This window comes from Onychomys torridus, chromosome 4, assembly GCF_903995425.1.
Source record: "Onychomys torridus chromosome 4, mOncTor1.1, whole genome shotgun sequence".
Classification (NCBI taxonomy): Eukaryota; Metazoa; Chordata; class Mammalia; order Rodentia; family Cricetidae; genus Onychomys; species Onychomys torridus.
Window position 1 is genome coordinate 96745472 of NC_050446.1, and position 22672 is coordinate 96768143.

At 53.0% G+C, this 22672-nt stretch overlaps 1 protein-coding gene across 2 annotated transcripts; it reads right to left on the reverse strand.

Annotated features, from left to right (window-relative positions):
- Window positions 1-390: 390 nt before the first annotated feature.
- Shf (Src homology 2 domain containing F) lies at window positions 391-20784 on the reverse strand. 2 transcript variants are annotated; one of them, XM_036184905.1, is made up of 7 exons: window positions 20254-20784; window positions 11692-11833; window positions 9008-9214; window positions 7413-7553; window positions 5940-6111; window positions 5674-5793; window positions 391-984 (listed from the first exon to the last, which is right to left on the reverse strand). In XM_036184905.1, exons 1-7 carry the CDS (start codon window positions 20746-20748, stop codon window positions 798-800), a joined length of 1464 nt encoding a protein of 487 aa, XP_036040798.1. In that variant the 5' UTR covers window positions 20749-20784; the 3' UTR covers window positions 391-797. The 2 variants fall into 2 exon arrangements, with proteins under 2 accessions (XP_036040798.1, XP_036040799.1); XM_036184906.1 differs by lacking the exon at window positions 7413-7553.
- Between the last annotated feature and the right edge of the window lie 1888 nt (window positions 20785-22672).

Consider the following 22672-nt stretch of genomic DNA (forward strand, 5'->3'; position numbering starts at 1 on the left):
CCTCACTTCGGAGGCAATCTCCTCCGAGTTAGAGACCCCCAGCTGGGCCCGGCACACACGGGCCGCCGCGGGATCGGGTCGAGGAAGGGGCCTCCGGTGAGTGGGGACCACCGACCCGGCCCGGCCACCAGAGGGAGCTGAGCGAGCCAGGCAGGCAGGCAGGCAGGGGCAGAGGGGGACGCGCCTTCCGCCAGCGCGCGCGTCCCGCGTGGCAATGGCAGCGCCGCCCGCCCATCTGCGCCCGCCCGCCTGCGCCCTCCCTCTTTGTCTCTCCGCGCCTCCCTCCTCCCTGATAAGCGGCCGCTGGCGGGAAGCGGAGCCTGCGGAGGAGCCGCGGCGGGAGCGGGAGCGGCCGGGGACGTTGGGTCAAAGGACGGGTCTGGATGCTCGGAAAGTGCTTTCCGCCGGCGGCCGGCGGCCGCTCCAGCGCGGCTTTATGAACAGTCTGCGCTCGCCCCCGCCCCTCCCGGCAGCCCCTGGGCGGCGCCTCCGGGGACGCGGGCTGGGGGTTGGGGGGGTTGGGATGGAGACAGGGGAGGGGCGCGAGGGTGGCGGTGCGGGAGCCTCTCCTCCTCGGGCGTCCCTCCCTTCCCAGCCCCACACAGCCCCGCTACTCCAAGGCCCAGGATTCCTTCCCCGTTATAATAAATTAAGGAATCTTCAGCGCCCACTAGATCCTAGGACAGGGAGAAGCCGGGTCTGGTGACATCACGTCCTTGGGAGGGACCACAGCCCTCGGGCAGGTGACAAAGGCTGGGTCCCGGCCTGTCGGTCGTCGTCGTGCCCTGGTCTCACATCTACAGAGTCCGGATGGCCACAGGGTAGAGCAGGGACATGTGTTCCGCCCCCTTTATGGGCAGCTTGCGGCTGGCGTAGTGGTGCACGATTTCAGGGACGCTGCTGAAGGGTGGGCTGTTCTGGCCCAACACGTACTTGTGTTCCTTGGTCCGGGACAGCTTCATGTGCATGAAGCCCTGGCTGCTCCTAGGAAGAGGAAGAGATCCTGGTGACCAGGGGTTCTTCCCAGGCCCCGGCTTCCACCTCCCCCCCCCCCCCCCCCCCCAGCAAATATGGTTCCAAAGCCCGGTTCAAGTGGGAGGTGAAGAGGGATGGGATGGTGGGGGGCTGAGTAGGTAACATGAGACACTGGCTTTGTGGAGAGAACACTGGGTGTGCCAAATGTGTGTGCGGTGAGTGTACAGGGTGTGTGCTGGTGAAGAGTGCAGTGACCAGCACCCTCTAGTTCTGTGATCTCAGTTCCATCAGCCTGTGGCCTAGGCCAGTTTAACCTTGTTTTGGAGAAGGGCGCATGCCAGTCAGGCTAGCCTCAAATTTGCTACATAGTCGAATCAAACCTCTGATCCCCCGGTCTCTACTTCTTGATCACAGGTGAGGGCCCGTTTATGGGGTGCTGAGGACTGAGCCCAACAGCTTTGTACTTGGTAGGCAAGCGCTCTACCAACTGAACGACAGGTCCAGCCTTACCCTCACCCTTCTGGAGCTATATGGCAGCACCTGTGAGGGTTCCTGGGAACTCCTGGGGAGCCACAGATGCCCCTGGCAGGAGGGAGAAAATGCAGTTCTGACAATCTAGCTAATCTTTGTCGGAGCGCTCCTTTGCAAAGTCTGGGGAGGGGCTACACTAATCTGGAAGCACCCCCTCCCTCTTCTGAGAACTCTCAACTGCCTCCTGGAGACACCGCTTTCTCTCTCTTCCTACTTGGGGCTTATGCTAAGCCCTCAGTTCATTCATCCAGCCCTGTAGACCTGGAGTGACATTATCTGGAGGCTCCGTTACTCAGAGTGAGGCAGGAGAGACCGCAGTGGGGGTGGGTGAGAGAGGAGGAGAGCAGCCCCTCATCCTGGAGTCTGAGTGAAGCCTCTTGTCTGCAAAGCAGCAAGAATTCTTGCACAACTGACATCTGTAAAGGCTGCTGACACAGACTTACTATTTCTTTCAAATACAGATGTGAAAGTAGCAATGAGCAGGTCTTAAGCCTGAATGTGTATGCCGTTGGGGGGGGGGGGGGTGGGCTCATTCCTTTTCCTGTACTCTGATTAAAAATTGTGGGAGGGGAAAAACACACACAAAACACCGAAAACCCTGTTTACAGCAAAGACATCCCACCTTCCTGTATTCCGGTGGGTTAAACTTTTACCCTAGTGATTGTAATCCTATCAGGAGCGAACCAGAGATATGATAGTGACTCCAGACCCAACCCAAATCCCACACATGACTGTGGTCAAAAGAAAACAAAAGTACTCACACTTGAGCATATCTTATTTTCTTCTGAGCATGTCTTTCTCTCCTCATGCTTAACTATATACTAAGATAACTTTAATGAAAACCTCCAACTTCACTTCATAAATTGGCTACTCCTGAAATTCTTTTGATATCAAAGTCACCAGTCCTGGCTTGGCATGAGTTGAGATTCCTAGAACTCTTCAGGAATTCAAGCTGTTGAGGATGATAGTGGGACACTGACCTCTTTTACCTGTATCCTAAAATGCTGGGCAAGAAAACACCCCCTATTACCTCTCCCACCCTCCTGAACAACCCAGAAAATCAGTATTAGCTAGCCCTCTGCATTCCAGACAGATCTACTGAGCAAAGCTCCGGCCAGCTCTCAGATGCCCCCCCCCCCCCATGTTAGAAAGTATAGGGATGAGACACTCAACAGGAACAATTGTCCAGACTGCCACAGGCCGGGTCTGCCAAGCCCTGGGTCTGTAACTTACCCACAGGCACAGGCTGAGGGATGTTTGGAATAGCATGGGAGCTTAATTTGCCTACTCCCTACCCTGAGCCCAGAGAAGCAGGAAGAGGGCTTAGAGGCCTATGTGTGGGAAACTGGTATGTATGCATTGTGTGATTGGTGCAATAAAAACCTGAATGGCCAATAGCTAGGCAGGAGAAATAGGCGGGACTTCCCTCCCAGGAGAGAGAATGCTGGGAAGTCAGAGTTGCCAGTTAGCCGTGGAAGAAGCAGGATGGGCAGTGCAGAGTAAAGGTCACTGAGCCACACAGAAGAATGTGGATGAAAAGAGATGGGTTAATTAAGTCATAAGCACTAGTTAGGAACAAGCCTAAGGTAAGGCTGAGCTTTCATAAGTCTCTGCGTCTTTTTTTGTGAGCTGGCAGCCCAATGGAAAATCCATCTACTGGCTGCCTCCATCTGACACTCTTGTACCAGAGGTGGGGATGGCACATTCCGTCATCTGTCCCATCTACCTGGGTACAAACACCACCGCCGCCGCCGCCACCGCCACCGCCACCGCCACCGCCACCGCCACCACCACCACCACCACCACCAACAACAACAACCACAACAAACTTTGACCAGACCTATTACACCGGGAAACAAGTGAGAAGAAAGGGAAACTGAAGAGGAGGAATGGGTGGAGGGGAACTGGCCCCTAAGTCCACTCCTCTTAGGGTCTGTTCTGGTGGAAGCCCCACCCCAGCCCCTGGCACCCAGGTACCCTGAAGTCTTTCTTAGGAATCTGCCTGAGTGTGGGTCAGGATGTGGGGCCATCTGTCGGTCCGAGGTACTGTCTGGTGTACACAGTGACCACACAGGCCCTAAGGGAAAGGAGCCGACCTAGATCTGTGGGCAATGGGGAGGTAAGGCAGGAAGCAGAAGCTTCCATGTGCTGTAGGAAGCAGTGTGGGCCCTGTCTTCTCTCACCTCACAATTTGAAAGTGACCCCTTTTTCCACAGTCCACTTGGGAGGACTACCTTTCACAAAGTGCTCAGAGTGTTTTCTCGAGGAACAGACTCATTAGGAAGGGTACCGTGGCCTCCATCTGCATTACCAACCTCTGGAGGAGGGGGATCTGTGCTTTCCAACCTCCAGGGACTAGTCCCAAGGATCCATTAAGACACAGCAAGGTCCCTGCCAGACCCTCAGGGGGTTGGGTGGGACCAGCTGGGCCACAGGGCCCAGAGCTGGCAAGGCTTTTTGAGGAAGCTGTTTAATTACCAGCGAAAGCCCTTCCATTAAGGAAAGAAGAGAAACCATAATTGTATTTCAGAGAAGCCATTTATATGCAAACGAGACACTGGCAGACAGCCACTGGGGCCAGATCAGCTAGAGCTGGAGCAGGCATCCAGACCTGCCTTTTTATTCCCTAGACTAAAACAGTCCCTCACCCTGAGTTGCCCAGTTCCACTCCATAGACCCAAACCTTGGGCAAGTCTCCCTTTGTGCTGGATAATACCAGATTTCTGGCATATGGCACCTGGTGAGGGGTGGAACCCTGAAGTCAGACTGAGCTAGGTCCTGGTGTTTGTGTATTTTGAAACAGTCTGTAGGCTGGCCTGGAAATCCTGGGTGTATGGAATCGTGTCTCAGCTTCCTGAGTAACTGAGACTAGTTACTATCAACATGCCCAGCCTGGAGACTTAATTATTAGCTGGTGACCTTGAGCAAGTAACAAAGCTCCTTGAATCTATTTCATCTGTATAAAAAAGAGATTTATCAGCAGAGAGGTAGTTGATTTGGACATGGTATATATGCTAGGTGGTACGTGCTAAGAATTTCAATTATAATCCTAGTAACAATGCACCACCTAAAGTTGTGTAAATCAAACTTGACAAATGAATTTTCCAACACCCTCGTTTTGATTTTATAGCTCGAGGACTCCTAGAATACCAGAGCTAGAAGAAACCCATGATATCAGCTCATTCTGCAAGGGGAGAACCTGAGGCCCAGGGAAGTTAAATGGTTTGTCTATGGTCACACAGCTAGCTTTAATCAAACCCTAGAATAAAATCGAGGCCACTTAACTCTCTTGGGTACTTTTTCTGATCTCTCTGAGTGACCACGAATAATCATCTCTTAAACATATGCAATTCTACACCTCTGGATTTGTTCAAGGTGTGGATATACCAGTATCTACTGCACCAGGGAATGTGGTGGGAGGTATTTATTGAAGATACTCCTGCAGTGATGGAGGGAGGTAACTGGGATACCTCACTCCAGCTGGCCACCTCATGTAGATGACGGCTATCTGGGGTAGAATTCCTGGTGGCCAAGAGGAGTGTTGGCCAATAGTAATGGTCTCCAACAGCAACTGGAGAGCCTGGGAGTCTGAGTCTGGGCTGTGTAGAGCTGCTCCCAAGAAGCAAGATGACGGGAAAGGAGAGCCCCCTCTTGGCTACTTCTCCCTCTCCCCTCACAGAGTGCCTCACTCAGTGCAATGGCTTTGCATCTACTGCTCTGCCCTCCTCCCAAGACCTAGCCCCCCACTCAGCCTGCTGACTACTTCAGGTAAAGGTCCTCTATCTCCTTGTCAGTGCTTCTACATGTCAGGGTTTAACAATGATGACAGTAATAACTGATTAAGCCCTTAGCATGGTGTTTAAAAACATGCTAGGTGCTAAGACACTAAGTGCTAGTTTTTCATTGAATCCTTCCCAATAAAACGGATCTTATTCAATCTTATCATAAAGAAATGGAGGCCTGGAGAGGTTGAACAGCTAGTGACAAAAGCCTTTTGAACTGGACACTACACTTGAAGTGCTTTTTCCTTGAAGGAAGGGGCTGAGGAGTCTCTTGACATTTCAGGTTCCCTAGTGCCTGGGACAGAGCCAGCAGATGTTCACAGGGCATGTGGTTCTTCCCAGCTGGACTGATGGGCTCCTCTACCCACGGCCATCCCCCACTCACTTGAGGGAGAGAGAGAAGTCGTTCTTGCTGGTCTCACTGTTGCGCACCAGGTAGCTGGCCTCTTTGCAGAGACGGAGCAGGTTCTCGGCGTCTGTTCGGCTGATGGCCCCATGGTACCAGCTGAGGATGAGAGAGAGGAAGGGGGGCATCTCTGCTGGGTCCCTCGCCGCCGTCCAGGCCCACCCATTCTGGGTGTCCCCTGCAGGGAAGTCAGTGCCGGGAGGGGAGGAATAGGGAAGGAGTCCCCAGTGGACACAGACACTCACACCTGGTTTTCCAGAGGCAATGCTGGATCTGTCCACTCCCCAAGGGGGCTGCTGGGTTCCACGCCTAGGGGCTTGGCTGACTTGGGGTTCCCAGCAGAAAGCCGGGGAGGGAGCCGCCCCTTCTCCTCCCGGCCGGGTGACAGGCAGTTCTTCTCCGATCCTTCAAACTGGGCTGTAAGGAACATACTGGTCATAGACTCTGAGGTCCCTAGAGGCAGAGCCCCACCCTACTTCCAAGAGCCCACAAGGCATATTCTGGGAGGGCACGCTCAAGTGTCCTGCCTGCCTGACTCCAGGGACAGAACCCTGGGCCACTACGGGGTGGGGGCAGGAGGCAGTCCCTGAACCACACCAGGCCCCTTGGGGCTTCCCAGTCCACACTGGCAGGCGAAGGAGGACAAAACATGAGAAACCACTTAAGCTTTCTCCCTCAGCTGACTGCCTTCCCTTCCTCCATCCCCCTCAGGGTGGCTTCAGTGTTGATAATATTGTTTCTTTCTCCTCCTCAGAGTTCATTACCGTTCTCCAAATCGCCTTGCCAAGCCATTCTGTAAAAATGACGTATCGATCTGAGAACAATTATCTGATTCCCCTTGGTGCCATCCTGACAGGCTAATCCTGTCCAAAGCCGCCAGACTGCCGGCCCTCTCCACCCCAAGGTCGCTCCGATGCCCATTGTTTTCCCTCCCCCATCCACAGAAGCCCAGGGACTAGCATCTCCAGGGCAGGGCAGCCTGAGAGCTGAGTCAGCACAAGGGACCCCCCCCCCCCCCCGCCCCACAGTGGGTCACATGCCCACAGGTACACATGCACAGGTGACCCTCTCTCTATCCTGCATTTACAAAATATCTCCAAATTCTCACGCACAGTGTACAACAGATGCTCATGCCTGTACACACACACACACACACACACACACACACACACCCTTGGGAGTTCATTCTGGGCAAAGTTGATGTAGAAATTAATGCCTTCTTTTTTTCCCCAACGGAGGCTCTTTCTCCTTGTAGCTCTTGAATGAATGACTTATTGTCCCTCAGTCACCAGATGCCAGTACTTCCTCATGCCTCAAAGATGCCTGTCTTGGCGGGCAAAGCTCCACCCAAAGAGGACTTCAATCTTAAAACAGTGGATTCTTCTTTTTTTTAGGCATAGTTCCACGCTATAGCCCAGGCTGGTCTGGAACTATATAGCAGCTCATCAGCGTGGCCTCAAACTCAAGGCAGTCCTCCTGCCTCAGCCTCCCAAGTGCTGGGATTATAGCTGACGGCAGTGGATTTCTGTGGCACAGTGCAGAACCTCCTAGAAAAGGTTGCTTTGGTTAAAAGGCCACGCATACAGCTCTGGGGAGAGAGGGATGTGCCTGTCTTCTTGCTCTCTGCCCAGGACAAGGGGAGTTCTTCCAACCCTTGCCCACAGGGTCTAATGGGTAAAGGACCTATCACCCTGGCCACAAGTCCCCAAAGGACCCACCGCTGCTGTCCTCCAGGCCGGGCTCTGGGAGGGGTGAAGCTGGACCGGAGATGTCCCTGTCCCCGTCAGGCAGGGAGGGGCTGCTGTCCAGCTGTCCCACAGGCGGAGGCCAAGGTAGGTCTTTGATGACCTTTATGTCAACTGGAGCCAGCAGCAGGAGGGAGAAGAGAAAGAGACAGTGGCAGAGACAGAGAGAGGCAGAGGTTGAAACACCAAAATGCAGAGGCAAGATACACAGCAGCAGCTTAGGAAGGAGGAGGGGCAGAGGCAGAGGCAACACTGGAGGAGGACCAGGACTCCCAGGCCCAGCAGGGCTGGTACTAGCACCAGCCTTGCCTGGTAAGGAAAAGGTGGGAAGCTTGAGTGGCAAACAGGAAGGCGCAGGATCTTGCTCGATCGGCCCTGATCTTTCACCCCTCACTAGCTTCCGGGGACCAAGAGGACTAGGAGAGTGGAAACCTGGGAACAGGAGCTGCCCACACCTCCCAGGACCACACCCAGTTCCCTGACACCCTTGTCTCCTTGTCTCTCCTAACCCCCAGCCTTGGAACTGGCAGGCACCAAGACTGGGGCAAAGCCCGGGGGATATCTGGACTACTCAGGCTTGGGGCAGATGAATTTTTTTGAGACCAAATTCTCCTCTTCCCAGTCCTGAGAGAGGGACATCACCAGTGGCTGGAGGACCACTGAGGAGAGTTCCTAATGATGAACATAGATTTTCCCATTAAGCAATCCAAACAGTATTGATTCTCCAAGGAGACCTCTGGAGATAAATGGCCCATCCTTGATGGGTGTGTGCTTTACAGGAAGCAAAGCAGAAACTTGTGGTTTCCCAGTCTGGCTGGATGCAGGATGAGCTGCCTCTGTGTAAGAGGTGGTGTGTGTGTGTGTGTGTGTGTGTGTGTGTGTGTGTGTGTGTGTGTGTGTGTAGGGACACAGAAGCAGGAATGAAATCTAATGGCATCTAAGCCCTCAAGATTCAGGCCGTCTCCCAAGTCCAGGCCCTTGATCCACTCAACTCAGATGGCCAATATGTACGTTTCCATAGTGGACTTGGGCCTGGGACACAGTGGTATGTGGTTGGGGCAGGAGAAACCTGATCTTCAGTTAGCAACCACACAGCCTCCATCTGTAGCCCAGAAATGCCCTTGGAGCCAAACACCCCTGGTATGGCAGGGCCTACCGCTGGAGACACAGCCCCAGAATCCAGGTTACATACACATCTATTTTCATCATTTGAAGTGTTAAATACCCTCTTTGTCAAGTGAATTTAACATATGTCACAAGTTTCATAATTCTGTATTGAAATTTCTTTATTTTTATCCAGATCCCCAAAGGTAGTTACAGCTCAAGCCTCTAAGCCTCGAAGAGGTGAGATGTAGGAAACTGCCTTCCTACATCCTGTGCCCATGCCCTGCACACAAACACTGCATCCACACTGCCCAAGTGCCAAACCCATGTACAGAACTCAATTATCCTGCTCTAGAGCTCCACTCCTAGACCTTGCTTGGTTCCTAGGGTCCACTCCTTCCACTCTCCTGAGCCTGGGAAGCACTCAGAGGGCCAGCAGAGCTGCCCTCGCTACCAAGACTCACCAGCAAAGGCTTTGGAAATCCGTTCCTTCTTCCACTCCCAGGGTTGGTCATATTCTTCTGGAGGCCTCTCATCATCCTCAGGCAGGCGGGATTCCCTGGGCCAGGGAATCCCCTCACCTTCTGGGCTCACCCCCTCGTCCTCAGGTTCATAGGGTGTGTCATAGAGCGGTAGGGGTTGGACTGAAGTCTCCTTTGAACCCCGGATCTCTGCCAGGGCAAAAAGGAGAGACGCGTGGTGAGTAAGCTCAATCCTGACCATCTCTGGTAGTATTTCTCCAGAGCCAATGCCCTGGCTCTGGGGCAACTCAGCAGTCACAAATCCTGGTCCCTCACCCTCAAAACATTTCCAGGGCTCTCAGAGCATGGGACCCAGGGGAGGAAGTGGCAGACAAGTGGTGAAGGGAGACAGGAGAAGGATCTCAGGGTGGCCAGCAGGAGCTGGGCATGTGAAGTAAACTGAGGCACAGTCCTCCTTTAAACCACTCTTCCTTAGTGCCCAGCTCCACTTCCTTATTCATTTATTTCCACTTCTGTTCCAATTGAAATACCACAACCAGGAAATCCTCTGCTGCTCATCCACCTCTCCTCTTAAAAGTTTCCCCTTTGACGAGTCAATGTCATCTACTGTCTTCTCCCGCTCCCACACTGGGCTTTTCTCCTGGATCTTCTTTTGGCCTGTCTCCAAGCCCAGGTCTCACTCACTCACTTTCTACCCTGACTCCTGAACTGTTGGCCCAGACTTTCAGCACCCCTGTGTTGGGAGTTCTGGTCCTCTTCACACAGGTGTTAACGATCCTTCATTTTGACACCAGCTCCCTTCAGACTCACTACCTTCTCCGGAGTTTAGGAAATCTTTTAGGGATCACTAACCCAAATGTGATAAAAGCCCCAGAGCTAACTTGTGACAAAAATGTATATTTTGGAACTGGGACTGTATCTTGGTGGTAAAGCACTTGCTTAGCATGCACGAGGCCTGCGTTTAATGCCCAGTACCAACCCCTTCCCCCAGGTTCCACCAAAAGAAAAATGCACACTTGAGCACTTACATTTTCACGTATAATTCCAGGACATTCATGGCTCATGCTATCATCTCTTAGACGTAAACAGGGCAGCATTCTTACTTTCTCCACTTCTGGTCACTATGATGTTTCCCTCGGGCCTGACCCTCCTGCACTTTTCTTTTCTTTTGATTTAGTTTTTAAGCATGTGTATGTGTCTGTCTGGATGCAGGTTTGTGCACAGGAGAGAAGGTGGTCACAGAGGCCAGAGGTGTTGTACACTCCTGGAGCTGGAGTCACTGGCTGTTGTGAGCCTCCAGATATGGGTGTTGGGAAACAAACTCAAGTCCTCTGCAAGAGCAGTCTGTGCCCTTGACCACTGTGCCGTCTCTCCAGCCCCGTCTGCATTCTAAATCTCATCTGCTCATGGTCAACACCTCGTGACTTTCAACCTCTCCGTATCTAGAATTTCACTTGGACAAACCTCCACTTTCTGGGTTCAGGTTTCCAGGGTTCCCAGGAATAACCCTCCTGGGGTAACACTCTGTCCCTTCACCCATCTCTATGGAGGAAGAAGGCGGGACAGCTTATCTGATTGGCTGGTGAGTGCTCACTCTGCCTTCCTGCAGGCAGACAAAGACTCCAGTTCTTTCTCTTCCATGAAGTGTGGAGGCCCACAGCTACCCTGTGCTACCAAGCCTGAGTAGGCAAGTTTGACTCTCTTGAAAAGTGTTAGGAAGCCCATTGTGCTAACTTTGCTACGTGACAGTCTTCAATCAACTAGTAATAAAGCTGACGTTCTAGTCTCTATTAACCCTTTCCTTAATCTTACATCTTAATTATTTCCTCTAAGGAGAGGAAGAAAGAAATTTTAATTCCTTAGAACCCAAACAACTGGGCTGGACGTGGTGGCACTTGCCTGTAATCCTAGCACTTGGGAGGTAAGTACAGGAAGATTGCTATAAATCTGAGGCCAGCCTGGGCTACATAAGAAGTTCCAGGCCAGCTTGGACTACATATTGACACCATGTCTCATAAAAACAACCCAAATCACAACAACATCAAGATGCACCAAGCTCAATCATTTCTGAAACAGTCTGCTAACTCAACTTTATGACAGGCAGCTTTTCTAGTCCATTCTGTATAGACTAGACCTCCTCAGACCTCCCCTTAAATGCCACATGAATCCTGCTTCTTCCTTTTGGCACAAGTTCAGAATCTTCACTTACCCTCGGTCTCTGTTCACCCCAACTCTGACCCTTTCCCTGGGTCGTCTCTTGGCCTGTTCCCAAGGGCAGGTCTGACTCAGTTTTTTCTTCTCCAACTTGGAAATGCTCGCACCAGTGACGCCACGACACCTAATGCATCTACATTTTCAACTGCTGTCAGTGTTGGACAATGTCAGTTCAAACTCATCACACTTCCAAGGCTACTGACTCTTTGGGGGCCGTTTGACTTGATCTCTACCACCATCCTGCCCCTCCCATCCCCAGTGCTTCACCTGGGCCTTTGCTTACTGGCCTCCTCTATGGCCTCAGGCGTCACACCTTACACCTTCTCTTCCAAAATGACTATCTTGAAGGCCCTGGCCACATTCCTGAGGAGGCAGCACAAGCTTTCTCCCCATTTTCCAGGGACCACAGGACCAAGGCCTCAGGGAACATCTCCCTCATCCTCAGTACTTACCAGCCATCATCTTTTGGGCTTCATAAGGCTCCATGTAGCCATCATTTTCGGGGACCTTCTCTGGAGCTACTGAAGTTCCTCCTGAGCCTTCACCGGTCTCCTGAACATCAAAGGGGTCCGCATAGTCTTCTAAGATTGCCAACTGTGGGGGTCGGCAGAGAGAAGGAGGCTCAGACAAGGGCAAGCCGCTCTGTTCCCTGGGTAGAGATGGGGCTTCTTTCTTTTCTGCTAATTTTCTGCCCCGTGGCCATGTCCTAGGCTAAACAGTCAGCAGGAAGCTACTCAGTCTTAGGAGTTTATCTCAGGGTCCAAGCTGGACCACAGCCTGCACACAGTGGCTCACCAGAGAGAACTCAAAAGCACTGGTTACAAATGTGCTGCAAAGGTTGGAAGTGCAGAGCAGCAGGGCAAGAGAGATCAGTACAGTGCAGCCTGCCACACTTCAGATGTTCAACAAAGAAACAGCCAGTGACCTTGAAAAGAAAGCAGATGGTGATGCACATGCCCATAATCCCAGCACTCAGAAGGCACAGGCAGTGGAGCTCTGGGAGTTCCAGGCCACCCCGGTCTACACAGCGAATACCAAGCCAGCCAGAGTTACATGGTAAGACCCTGACGGAAACAAAACACAAAAAGAAAAGAAAGCAGAGACATCACTTCGTCACCATTCCGGTGTTTGATCCTTATCATGTCCCTGTCATGTGGGCATCATACACTCTCTCTGAAGAAACTGGAGAACAGGTAGTTAGGGAACACACCCCAAACCATTCTGCTTAAACGGAAAAATCAAATTTGGAGTTCTAGCTATTTGTGCACAGGGCTGACTACCAGTATAGCCAGTGGGCTTCTCAGCCTCCTGGGAGAGAAATGCCTTGGGGCGCCCTGGGGCACTACTGTACACCCCTGAGGTCGCATAGGTCAGGATGCAGAAAGCCAGTCTTAGCTTCCCATTTCCCCAGCTGCCCATCTCGTCTTCATACAGTGGTTAGCCATCAACTCTCTCCCAGTGAAAGCAGATGAATTGAGGTGCTCAGGTCAGGGTAGGGCTGAAGACAATGGGGTTTTTCTCCAAACTGGGCAGAAGGTAGGACTCACCAAGCCAGACCCTGGAGCACTACACCACTCACTGGGTCACAGGTGGAGTCCGAGGTGGCTCTGGGGCCTGTGCCACAGGGAGAGGCCAATCCTGCATTTCACCAAGCTGAAGCCTAGACTTGAGATGTGAGCTGGATCAGAGCTGTGGGAGCCAGGTGAGCCAGGTGACCACCCTGCCCTCGGTGAGAGGATCTGAGAACCGGGACCTTTGGAAGGGTGAGGTGGGCAAAGAACCAACCCTGCCTCCCTTGGCTGTTCCTTGGAACCCATCTGGCCCATCTACGGGTTTCTGGGGGTGTCCCAATGGCTGCCTTTAGCTTAGCCTCGGGTGTTTACTACTATGTTGTTTCAGTCTGGCCCTCAACTCCTTCACTTCCTTTCCTACCTGCCTGCTTGGAGGACGCCACACCAAGCTGTCAGTACTCCAGGCCTAGAACTCTCATTTCTGTGCCTCTAGCTCCAATAAGCAACCATCAGGGGTACTAGAAAAATCTCTTTATTGTATCACCACCATCGCCCTTCACCCTTCACCCCCTAGGTCCTCCTTTCTCCAGGAAACAGAGAAACCCATCACGCTATCCCCAGCTTTCTCTCCCCGGTCAGTGGGCACCTACAGCGTCACCCACTGCCCACTGCTGGCAACTCTGCCAGTCAGCACACAACATCAACTCCTGCTGTGACAGCAGCTCAACAAGTGTCTGAGTCACCGTCACATTGTCCTTAACCCTTACAATACACAGATCTCAGTGTTTTGAGGGGAAGTTTAAGGTTAAAGAACGTAAGATTCTCCGTTTCTCTTTGGACCACTGCTCTGAAAGCATTATGGTCATTTTATTCAACGGTTTCCTCTCTGTCTGGACCACTTTCCTGTTCTGGCCAATCCTTACTCATTTTTCTTCCCCCAGAAGACCTTCCCATGCTTCTCCTGGCCTGTGAGGTGCCTCTGTCCCAGGCTCTGACCACTTTGTGTGGCAGATGCTTGTTTTCCTGGGTGTCTGCAGGCAGACTGTGCACTTCCAGGGGTGGGGCCACATTTACAGCTAAACACCCAGGAACTGAAAGCTCTCCTAATTATGCTAAATCCACCTCATGATGAGAGGACTGGGCAGAGGCACTCTTCCCTGATTGACTTAGAAGAGGGAAAAAACACAAGCCTAGGTAGAGTAGGATCACAGAGGAGGACCAAGTCTCTCCAAACAAGATTGGTTCTAACCAGCTTCTCAGTGAGGTCAAGCCTTCAACACCCTTCCTGGGGCCCCACTTCAGAGCCCTTCCAGGCTTCCCCTCTGCAAGCCTGGTTAGAGTTGCACACGGTTGCTTCTCCCTGGAGTCCTGACCCCTCCCAGGCTGGTGTGGGCCTCCCCAGCGCCAGCTGACAGTGCCTGTGGGCAACCAGGTGGCGGTTCGACAGGCAGGCTCAATGGCTCCTCTGTTCCACTCCTGGCTCCACACCCTGCTCCAGGAAACCCCAGACCCCCACCCTGGGCTGGGCATCCAGAGGGCTACCCACAAGTCCCAGAACAGGAGTGACAGCAGTTAGCAGCTGGGAAGGCTGGCAGGACTGGTACCCACTCTGGGTACAGATAACTCCAGCCAGAGCCCAGGCCTGGCTTGCCCCGTGCTTCTGTGTCTACAGGGGGATAAACTGCTTACAGAAAAACTTTCCCTGTGGACTATGATTTGCTGTTTGTGGCCTTGACTCCCTCTGCTCTGCCCACTGCTCTGCCCAGTACCCATCACAGGCCCCAGCACACAACAGATACTGAATTCATATTAGCTAGGGCTCCTACACAGGCTTCTGTCCTAGAGGTGACACCAACATGCCACACCCCCACCCCAGTCACGCTGATCTTTGAGTGGCCCCAGTGACTAGAGGCAGTGGGAGGGTCAGGCTCCCTGGAGAGTCTACTTTTGAACAGGGACCAAAGCCTCTGGCTCAAGGGCAGATGGGAGGAACTGCCAGTTAGGGCACTGGAAAGGCACCTAACACAAAGGTGACATTGAAGCATAGATAGCCTCTGTTCCAGCCAGCATGCCACTAAATGCTGAACTGTCTCCCAACAAGGAGGTAAAGCAGGCTACTCAGGGGGGCCTGTGTCCCTCCCCGCCCCCTCTTCTGCCATCTGGTAGGTTGTCTCTAGGACCCCGCCACTCATCTGTTCAGCTGGGAGCCTTTTCATCTCCTTCCTGCCTGCACCCTTCCCAAGGTAGCTAACAGGCCTGCCATCTGCTTTCCGCTTCCACGCTGCAGGTGGCCCAAGCAACATGTTTCTGACCCGACCATGGGTTCCAGGGCTTGCAGAACAGGGACTCAGGGGACTTCAGAGTTCCCAAACTCACTCACTGCATATTTCCTCCACTGCTCCAAGTTTACATTTAATGCCTTTTCACAGGTGTTTCCAATCCCCACCCCCAATTCTTAGGTTTATATTTTAGTTTAGGGTTGGGGACATATCTCAATGACAAAAGCATTTATCTAGCATTACAAGACCACCACCACCACCACCACCACCACCACCACCACCACCACCACCACTACCACCACCACCACCATCACCATCACTACCAGTGGAGAAAAAAAAAAATCACTTGCCCATTGACAGTCTGATTCTGTTTAATTTAGTATTTCCCCAACGTATTTATGTCACTGAGAACCTATGAGCCAGTGTGGTTAACAGCACAGCACTCACTTTCCTGGGGTCAAACATCTGGCCCTGCTGCTCCCACGTACTGTCTATGCCTGGGAAATGCCAACATAAAACATATGGATTATTTCCCCTTTTCTAATTATAAAAGCAATGCCATACTTACAAAACACTCAACCACCACAGACACCAACCCTTGGAAGGCCTTGGGGTATATCGTGTCTGGGCTCACTTCAGGACAGTCCCACCAGGACCCTCGTAATTGGGAAACAGTGACTTCAGCACCAAACTACATCATCTCTTCCCTAAGAGTCTCTCGATGCTAGTTAGCAAATGCTGCATGAATACCACCTCTCTCCTGGGCACTGGTGGCAGGCGCTGAGGGCCCAGGCATGGGGCTCAGTCCCGAGTCCTACCGTGTTGTAGACTTCATGACTGCTTCTTGCTAGCTGAGAGGCCCTGCCGGTGAGACTCAACTTCCCTGTGCTTCTGTTCCCCAGGTACAACCCAGGGATAGAGTCTTTATTACAGGGCTGCTATACACACTGACTGGTCCAACACACATTAGCTGCTGGAAAATGGCACCAGGCACAGGACACGGGCTCAGGAAATGCCAGCCGCTGCATTACTAAGGTCAAAGAGATCAAATTTTGGGGGCCTCCAGGAGCTCATCTAGGAAGGTGTGAAGCAGCTGGAGGGGTTCTGAAGTTACCCACAAGCCCAGGGCATGCAGGAGCTGGGCCCCATCTTTGCTCGTGCATAATGTCATGTTGGTTCTGGGATGAAGACAAGTAGAATAGGCAGGAGGTATCCCTCTAAGCCCTTGGCCCCGGCCAGGACTCGCTTAGCTCAGGCAGCTTTCTTTTCCCATTCACCAGCACCAGGGGCTCAGCTGTTGACCGAGTCACTCACTGGCCAAGCCAGGGCAGATGTCTCCTAGACATCTGGTTCCAGACCGTAGGGCTGCAGTGGGAGGGGCAGCATTAAGAAAACAGGCCAATCCCACAGTCTGTCAGCAGTCATGTTCTTCAGCCATCTCTGAAGTCCAGAGCTGGTCTAACTGGGCCACAGAAGTCCCTCCCCTGGACTCCTCCTTTTGCCACAACATTCCCCTTTATCTCCAACACAGACTAAGCACAAGATAAGCAGACTTCCATACTCTGTGAAGGCATGGGAAGGTGAGCTTAAGGGAAAAAAAAAATGAAAGAGAAAAACCTCAAAAGAAACAACAAACAATCAAACAACAGGTGTCCCTCTCAGCACCCAGGCCAGTGTCACATAAGGACAACTACACATATGACAACTACACTGGCTGTGAGTCCTACACTACATCGGGACAGGAAGGACTTGATCCAATACAGACGCCTCTCGCCTCACTTCACTGTTCCCGCCTGCCCACCTCCTTCTAAAAGGGGCCTTGATGACCCAAGCCTGTGCCGTACATCTATGACATACATTTGTTGTTAAAAGTTCTCAATACTGGGGCTAGTAAGCTGGCCCGGGGATAAAGGTCCTTGCCACCAAGTCTACCTCAATTTGATTCCTGTGACCCATATGGTGGAAGGAGAGAATGGACTCCCAGAGATTCCTTTGACCTTCCCATGTGCGTCTGTGTGTGAGCACACACACAGTATACATAAATGTTTAAAATTTTTAAAGGTTTTCAGTACAGGGCTAGAGATACAGAGTTAAGGACACACACTCCTCTTGAAAAGGACCTGAGTTTGGTCTCCAGCACCCACATCTGGTCGCTGACAACCTCCTGTAGCTACAGCTCCGAGACCTGATGCCCTCTTCTGGTCTCTAAGGGCACTGCATTCACATACACAAAGCAATACACAGATACATATAAACATAGATTTTTTTTTAAATTGTTAATGAGATCTTTTTTAAGGTTTTCAATACCACTCTGAAGGGCTATAAACTCCTGTAAAATACACAGTTGCTATACACAGTTGCTGGGTACTCATGAACCCTAGGGTCTCACCCACGAGCTACGAATAAGAGGTCCGGTTTCAATATGGGGCGCCTGTTTTATTATCCATGTCCGGTCTCACTTTCTATCGGCATCACAGAAGACACACTGCAGATGTGATAGGCAACTCAGCCTTCATTTAATCACAGCCTCATTCCTTTTCCCTAATTAGATCACGTTTTTCCTGCTGAAGCTTGGAGAGCAGTGAACGAATGGAGAGGAGGCCCAACATGCTGGCCCTTCTGCCGGAGCCAAGCCTGGAGGTGGGCTGAGGGCCCAGCACCAGAGTGAGTTCTTTCGGGGGCCATCTGGCCAGGCTCTAGCTGCCGGTTGCAGGGTGTCGATCTTGCTGTTCCCACACCTGCCCTGCCAGGCCTGGCCAGATGGTCAGCTGTGTGTCTCTGCCAATTATACCAGTGGGTTTCAGGAGGGGCTGGCAGCCAGAGAGCCCTGCATAGGAAGAAGGCTCATGAACCTCCGGGATGTCAGGACCCTGTCCAGATCCCCATTCCCTCCTGCTTCCCCACCCAGTGGGCTCCTTGGCTTCTCCAGCCTAGCCTGGAAGCACTTCTAACCATTTCATCCAGCCTTGGGATACAGCCCCTCTTGGAGCATCCTGGCACCTCTTTCTGCCAGCCAAGGAGCTCTGCAGAGTTCCCAAGAGGAAGAAAGCAAGCCACACAGTATAGAAACAGCAGCTCAGTGGGAGTGGAGGTCCGGAGGTGGCAGCGGGCACGTGTGACTCTGTAGGCCTTGGGGGTGTCTGGCTACTTGGTTTAGGGTAAGAGCTCAGGCACCTTATTGGACCTAGCTTTTCCCAGGGGAAGACTCTGGGATCTCCCAAAGTCTTGTCCTAGATTGTGGGGAGTTGATTGATCTCTGAATAATAAGAAGCCCTTGGTCAGCCCCTGGGACAGCTCAGATGGCACATCCTGGTTCCTTTTATCACACCCACCAAAGAAAGCACAGATTGTGTGGCTCCTGGGAAAGCCTGTTGGATTTCATTCCTGTCTCTGTGGCTGGCTGACAAGAGAATCAGACACCTCTTGTGCACCCCCTCCCCCAGGTCTGAACAACCCACAGATCAGAGCTGACCCAAAGGAAGCGCGGATGGGCTTGGCAAGAAGGCCCTAAGGGTGTGTGTGTGTGTGTGTGTGTGTGTGTGTGTGTGTGTGTGTGTCGTGTGTCTGTCTGTCTGTCTGTCTACAGCTCCTTCCTTGGAGGCTTCTGGGATAGAGTGGAAGAACTGTGTCTTGGAAGTCCCTGAGAATGGACAGACACCATTTTAGGACACTGTGCCAGACACTGCAGAGACAGAAATGAAGAAAAACAGACATTTTCCTGGAGGAACCCACAGCCTAGTGGGCAGCCTGTTAGGCCATTCTAAGCCACTAAAGGGAGGAAAATAGCCAAGGATAGCTGAGGCCATGGGCCAACAGCCAGTGACCAGAGAGGAGGAGACTAACTGGTCAGTGGGAGGCCAAGGCCTAGCTATTCCCCTCTGCCTTATTGCCACCCACCAGCACATCATACAGCAGCAAGGGCCATTAGGAAGGAGACGGTACAGCCTGGGAGAAGCCCCCTTGAAGCCCCCTTTCAGCTTAAGGATGCTGGGCCAGGATGGGGAGCCATGCTCCATGGAAAGAACTATGGGGTGAATGATTCACACATCTGGTGTTCTTGTTCCAACCTTGATATATCTCTTATCCAGGAAGCCTTGTCCGACAGTTCTCTCTTGGCTGAAAACCTTAGTTCTGAAACCTGAGGATTCGGACGTTAACTGTTCTAATCAGATAAAAATCTTCTCCACTGAGGAGAGACCAGCTCTGAGACACGTGGAGGACAGCAGGGCTGGGGGTGGCACACGGAGTTACCATCTTCCAATTTAGGGATGGGGGAGACTAGGGACGGCTTTCAGCTGCCTGTCTTCCAGGACAGGATAAAGCTGGAATTAAGAAGGAAAACAGGTATCCTGGGGGGGGGGGGGGGGGAACAAAACTGTTTTCCTCTTTTCCCCAGTGTCTGCAGATCCAAGAAAAGCTCCAACCTCTCTCAGGATGGACTGAGGAAGAGGGAGGCCAAGAGGAGATGGTGAATGGACTTAGCTGCTCAGCCTTAACTTGGCAACAGGTCCTGACCACCAAGTGTCCTCCTCATATTGGGGGGAACACTGGAAGGAGTGCGTCCTGTACCTCAGTGGTGAGTTTTTTTTTGGCAAGAGCAGTACAATGCCCATTTGGTGTCGGTCGGTCGGTCGGTTCTACAACAGCTCACCTCCTCTAATCTCGCTGGGAAAGGCAAAGGCCAGCGCTCGCTGTGTTCACATAAGAAATCTCACTTTTCAGTTCCTTTCTGGGCCTTCAGACTGCAAGGATGCCTGGACTCCAGGACAGGGTGGGAGGAAGGAGAAAGGGGAGCGTGGGGTGGGAGGGGAGGAGAAGCTTTGTGCGGGTTCTGCCTTGGGGGAAAGAGTCAGAGATCAAAGGGCAGAGAAGCCGCTGCTCTGTAGAGGGCACAAAGGCCATAAACCAGCAAGGGGTGTGTGTGGGGGATGCTTCTCAATGTCCGTTAGAAAAAAAGGCTCCAGGATCAGAGTGGAGGTTGCTGGGAGTACCCATGAGGGAGCAGGTCACCAGTCCTGGGGCCCTAACGTGACACAGGGCAGTTGGGGGCTCAGATGAGTCGGTGGAGAATCTAACAAAGGGGTTAAAACCTGAGCCCCCGTGTCAACCAGAAATACTGACAGCTGAAGGCTGAGCCCCAGCCAAGCTACCTTTGTCCCTCTCCAAATCTCCAGACCTCAGACCACCAGCCCTCCTGGCCACCCACGCCCGGCGCGGCACTCACCCTGTCGCTGCTGGCATGCGGTCCGGAGATCCGCTCGTCCGGAGGGGGAGCTGGGGGGCCGGGGGTCTCGACCCGAATGAGGCGGTGAGGGGGTGAGCCGTGGCGCGGGGGCGGAGTGGGGCCAGGGGCGGCGGGGGTGGAAAGGGCGGCGGACACGGAGGAGCCCCCGGAGTAGGGGTCCTCGAAGTCGCGGTCACGCTGCAGCCTGTAGGCGGCCAGGATGTCCGGGGGCGGCGCAGGGGGCGCGGCCGGGCAGGGCGCTGGGGGGCGGTAGTCGGGCTCTGGGGGGGCGGGCTTGGCGCCCCCTCCGCCGCCGCCCCCGCGAAAGCCAAGGTGCTCCCGCAGCCACTTTGCGACTCCACCGCTGCCGCCCCCTCCCGGGCCAGCCCCGGCACCCCCAGCCCCGCGGCGAGATCCCCCGGGGCCGCCCCCGGCGCTGCCCTGCGCCCGCGGCCCCGGGCCGGAGCCCGGAGGAGGAGCTCCGCTCAGTAGCATGGGGTCCTCCCAACTGAGCGAGCCGACCGCGGGGCGGCGGGGGCGGGGCGAGAGGGGGCGGAGCTGCGCCGGCGGGAGGGGCGGGGCTCGCAGTGACAAGAGGGGCGGGGCCCGCTGCCTAACGGGGGACCCGAGGACTCGAGAGAAGCGGATGGGAGACGGCGGGGTAGGGGGGTGCGACTGCCGCGCCGGGGGAGACCCCTCCACGTGTCGCTGCGCGTGCTCCCGTCGGGGGCTCACTGGTCCCCATCTGCTCGTCTTCTCCCGCTCCCACTTGGCGTCAAGAAAGACGAGCCCCCAGGCACATCCTACCCATCTTATTCCTCCCCCCCCCCCCCCGCCCCAAGCCCAGAGACTCGGAAACAACATTCTCGAAGAAGAGTCTAGGAAGAAACTGTTCTTTAGATGTACCTATTACTGCCCTCGCCTTGGGAGTCTCGCCTACCTCCTCCTATCCCTCAGCTCATACCCAAAGCTAGGTTGCTTTTCTATCCAGGCAAACTTCTCACACCGCATGTAATCAATTCCCCGGAGACAGCCATTGCTCTGGTTTCCACATACACCCACCCGCTTCACATGCTAACAACCCTTGCACAAACAATCCCCATCCACGGTCGCACCTGCCCCCAGCAGGCCCACACAGCGCTGAAGGGTTGCACTGCTTTCTTGTGGAAATCCCTCAAGCTACGCCCCGGGTTTGTCAATCAGGTTACTGACAAAATAGAAACAGACAAGTCAATAAATCAAGTCGAGAAGCAGTTGCAATGTTGTCTATCGGCAGCCCCTTACCTCTCAGGGACCCAGCGCTGCTCTGATGCCCAGGTGCTTGGCGTTTCGTCTTAGGAACGAAGTGAAGTTTTGTAGCCCCAAAGCTAAGGCCAAAGGTACCCCCACAACACACCGCGGAAAACTATCTGCTTTACCTCACCGTGGTACTGGCTCTGCTTCTGTGCCTTGCCACTCTCTTTTAGTTGCTTATGGTTGTTTCTGAAGACAGGGCCTCATGCTGTAGCTGGCCAGGAATTCCCTGTAAAAGCTCAGACTGGTTTAAACTAGCGATCCTCTCTGCCCCAGTCTCCAGAGAGGGTTGAGTTGATGGGTTAGCACCACCTTTTGTATGAGCAGAGAAAAGGTAAGTCTCCAAGAGGAGTGAGTTCAAAACTAAGGAAGGAGGGTGTGACCGGAAAACAGCAAATCTATTATTCTTATGATTCCAGATTTCAAATATGTTAATTTCTTGCTATGCGCAAATTCTAATGTATATGAATTCCCATACAGTAATGTGACCCTTGATCTCCTGGGGTGGGGGTGGGGTGACTTGTATTTCAGATTATCATTTTTTCAGGTCCAGCTGGGGTACTCCCAGGTAATACAAATGCTATTGGACTCCATCTACACATTGGATAGTGGGTCTATAAAAGACACTGAAAACTGTTGCTTTGTGAGGTGTAATACAGAAAATAAGAGGTTTCCATTCCAGAGTGTACAGTTTAAAATATTAACTAACGATGCAAAGGTGAGCAAAAGAGATTGCCGGTACCTGCGGAGATTCTAGCTAATCCAGATGAAAGGGTCACCACAATCACCAAATGTGAAAGGATGGAGGAGTCATTGGTCAGGAGTCAACAGTGGGTGATCTAGCCAGCTACATGGGCAAGACAATGCCTCTGGTCCTGTCCTAGAACAGGGTAATGATAGTTGTTGGTGTGAAAATTAAGAGTGACAAATGATATGAGCTAGCTTGTTTGTGACTGGCCCTTGCTATGTGGCCCTGGCTAGCCCGGTAGTCACCTTGCAGTCAAGCCTCAGATTCACGGCAAGCCTGTTGTCTCAAGCTTCCCAAGTGTTGGGGTTACAGGTGTGAGCCACCACACTAGTGTTTGCTTCAAAAAATGTAAAATGAGGGGAGCATGGTGGTGCCTGG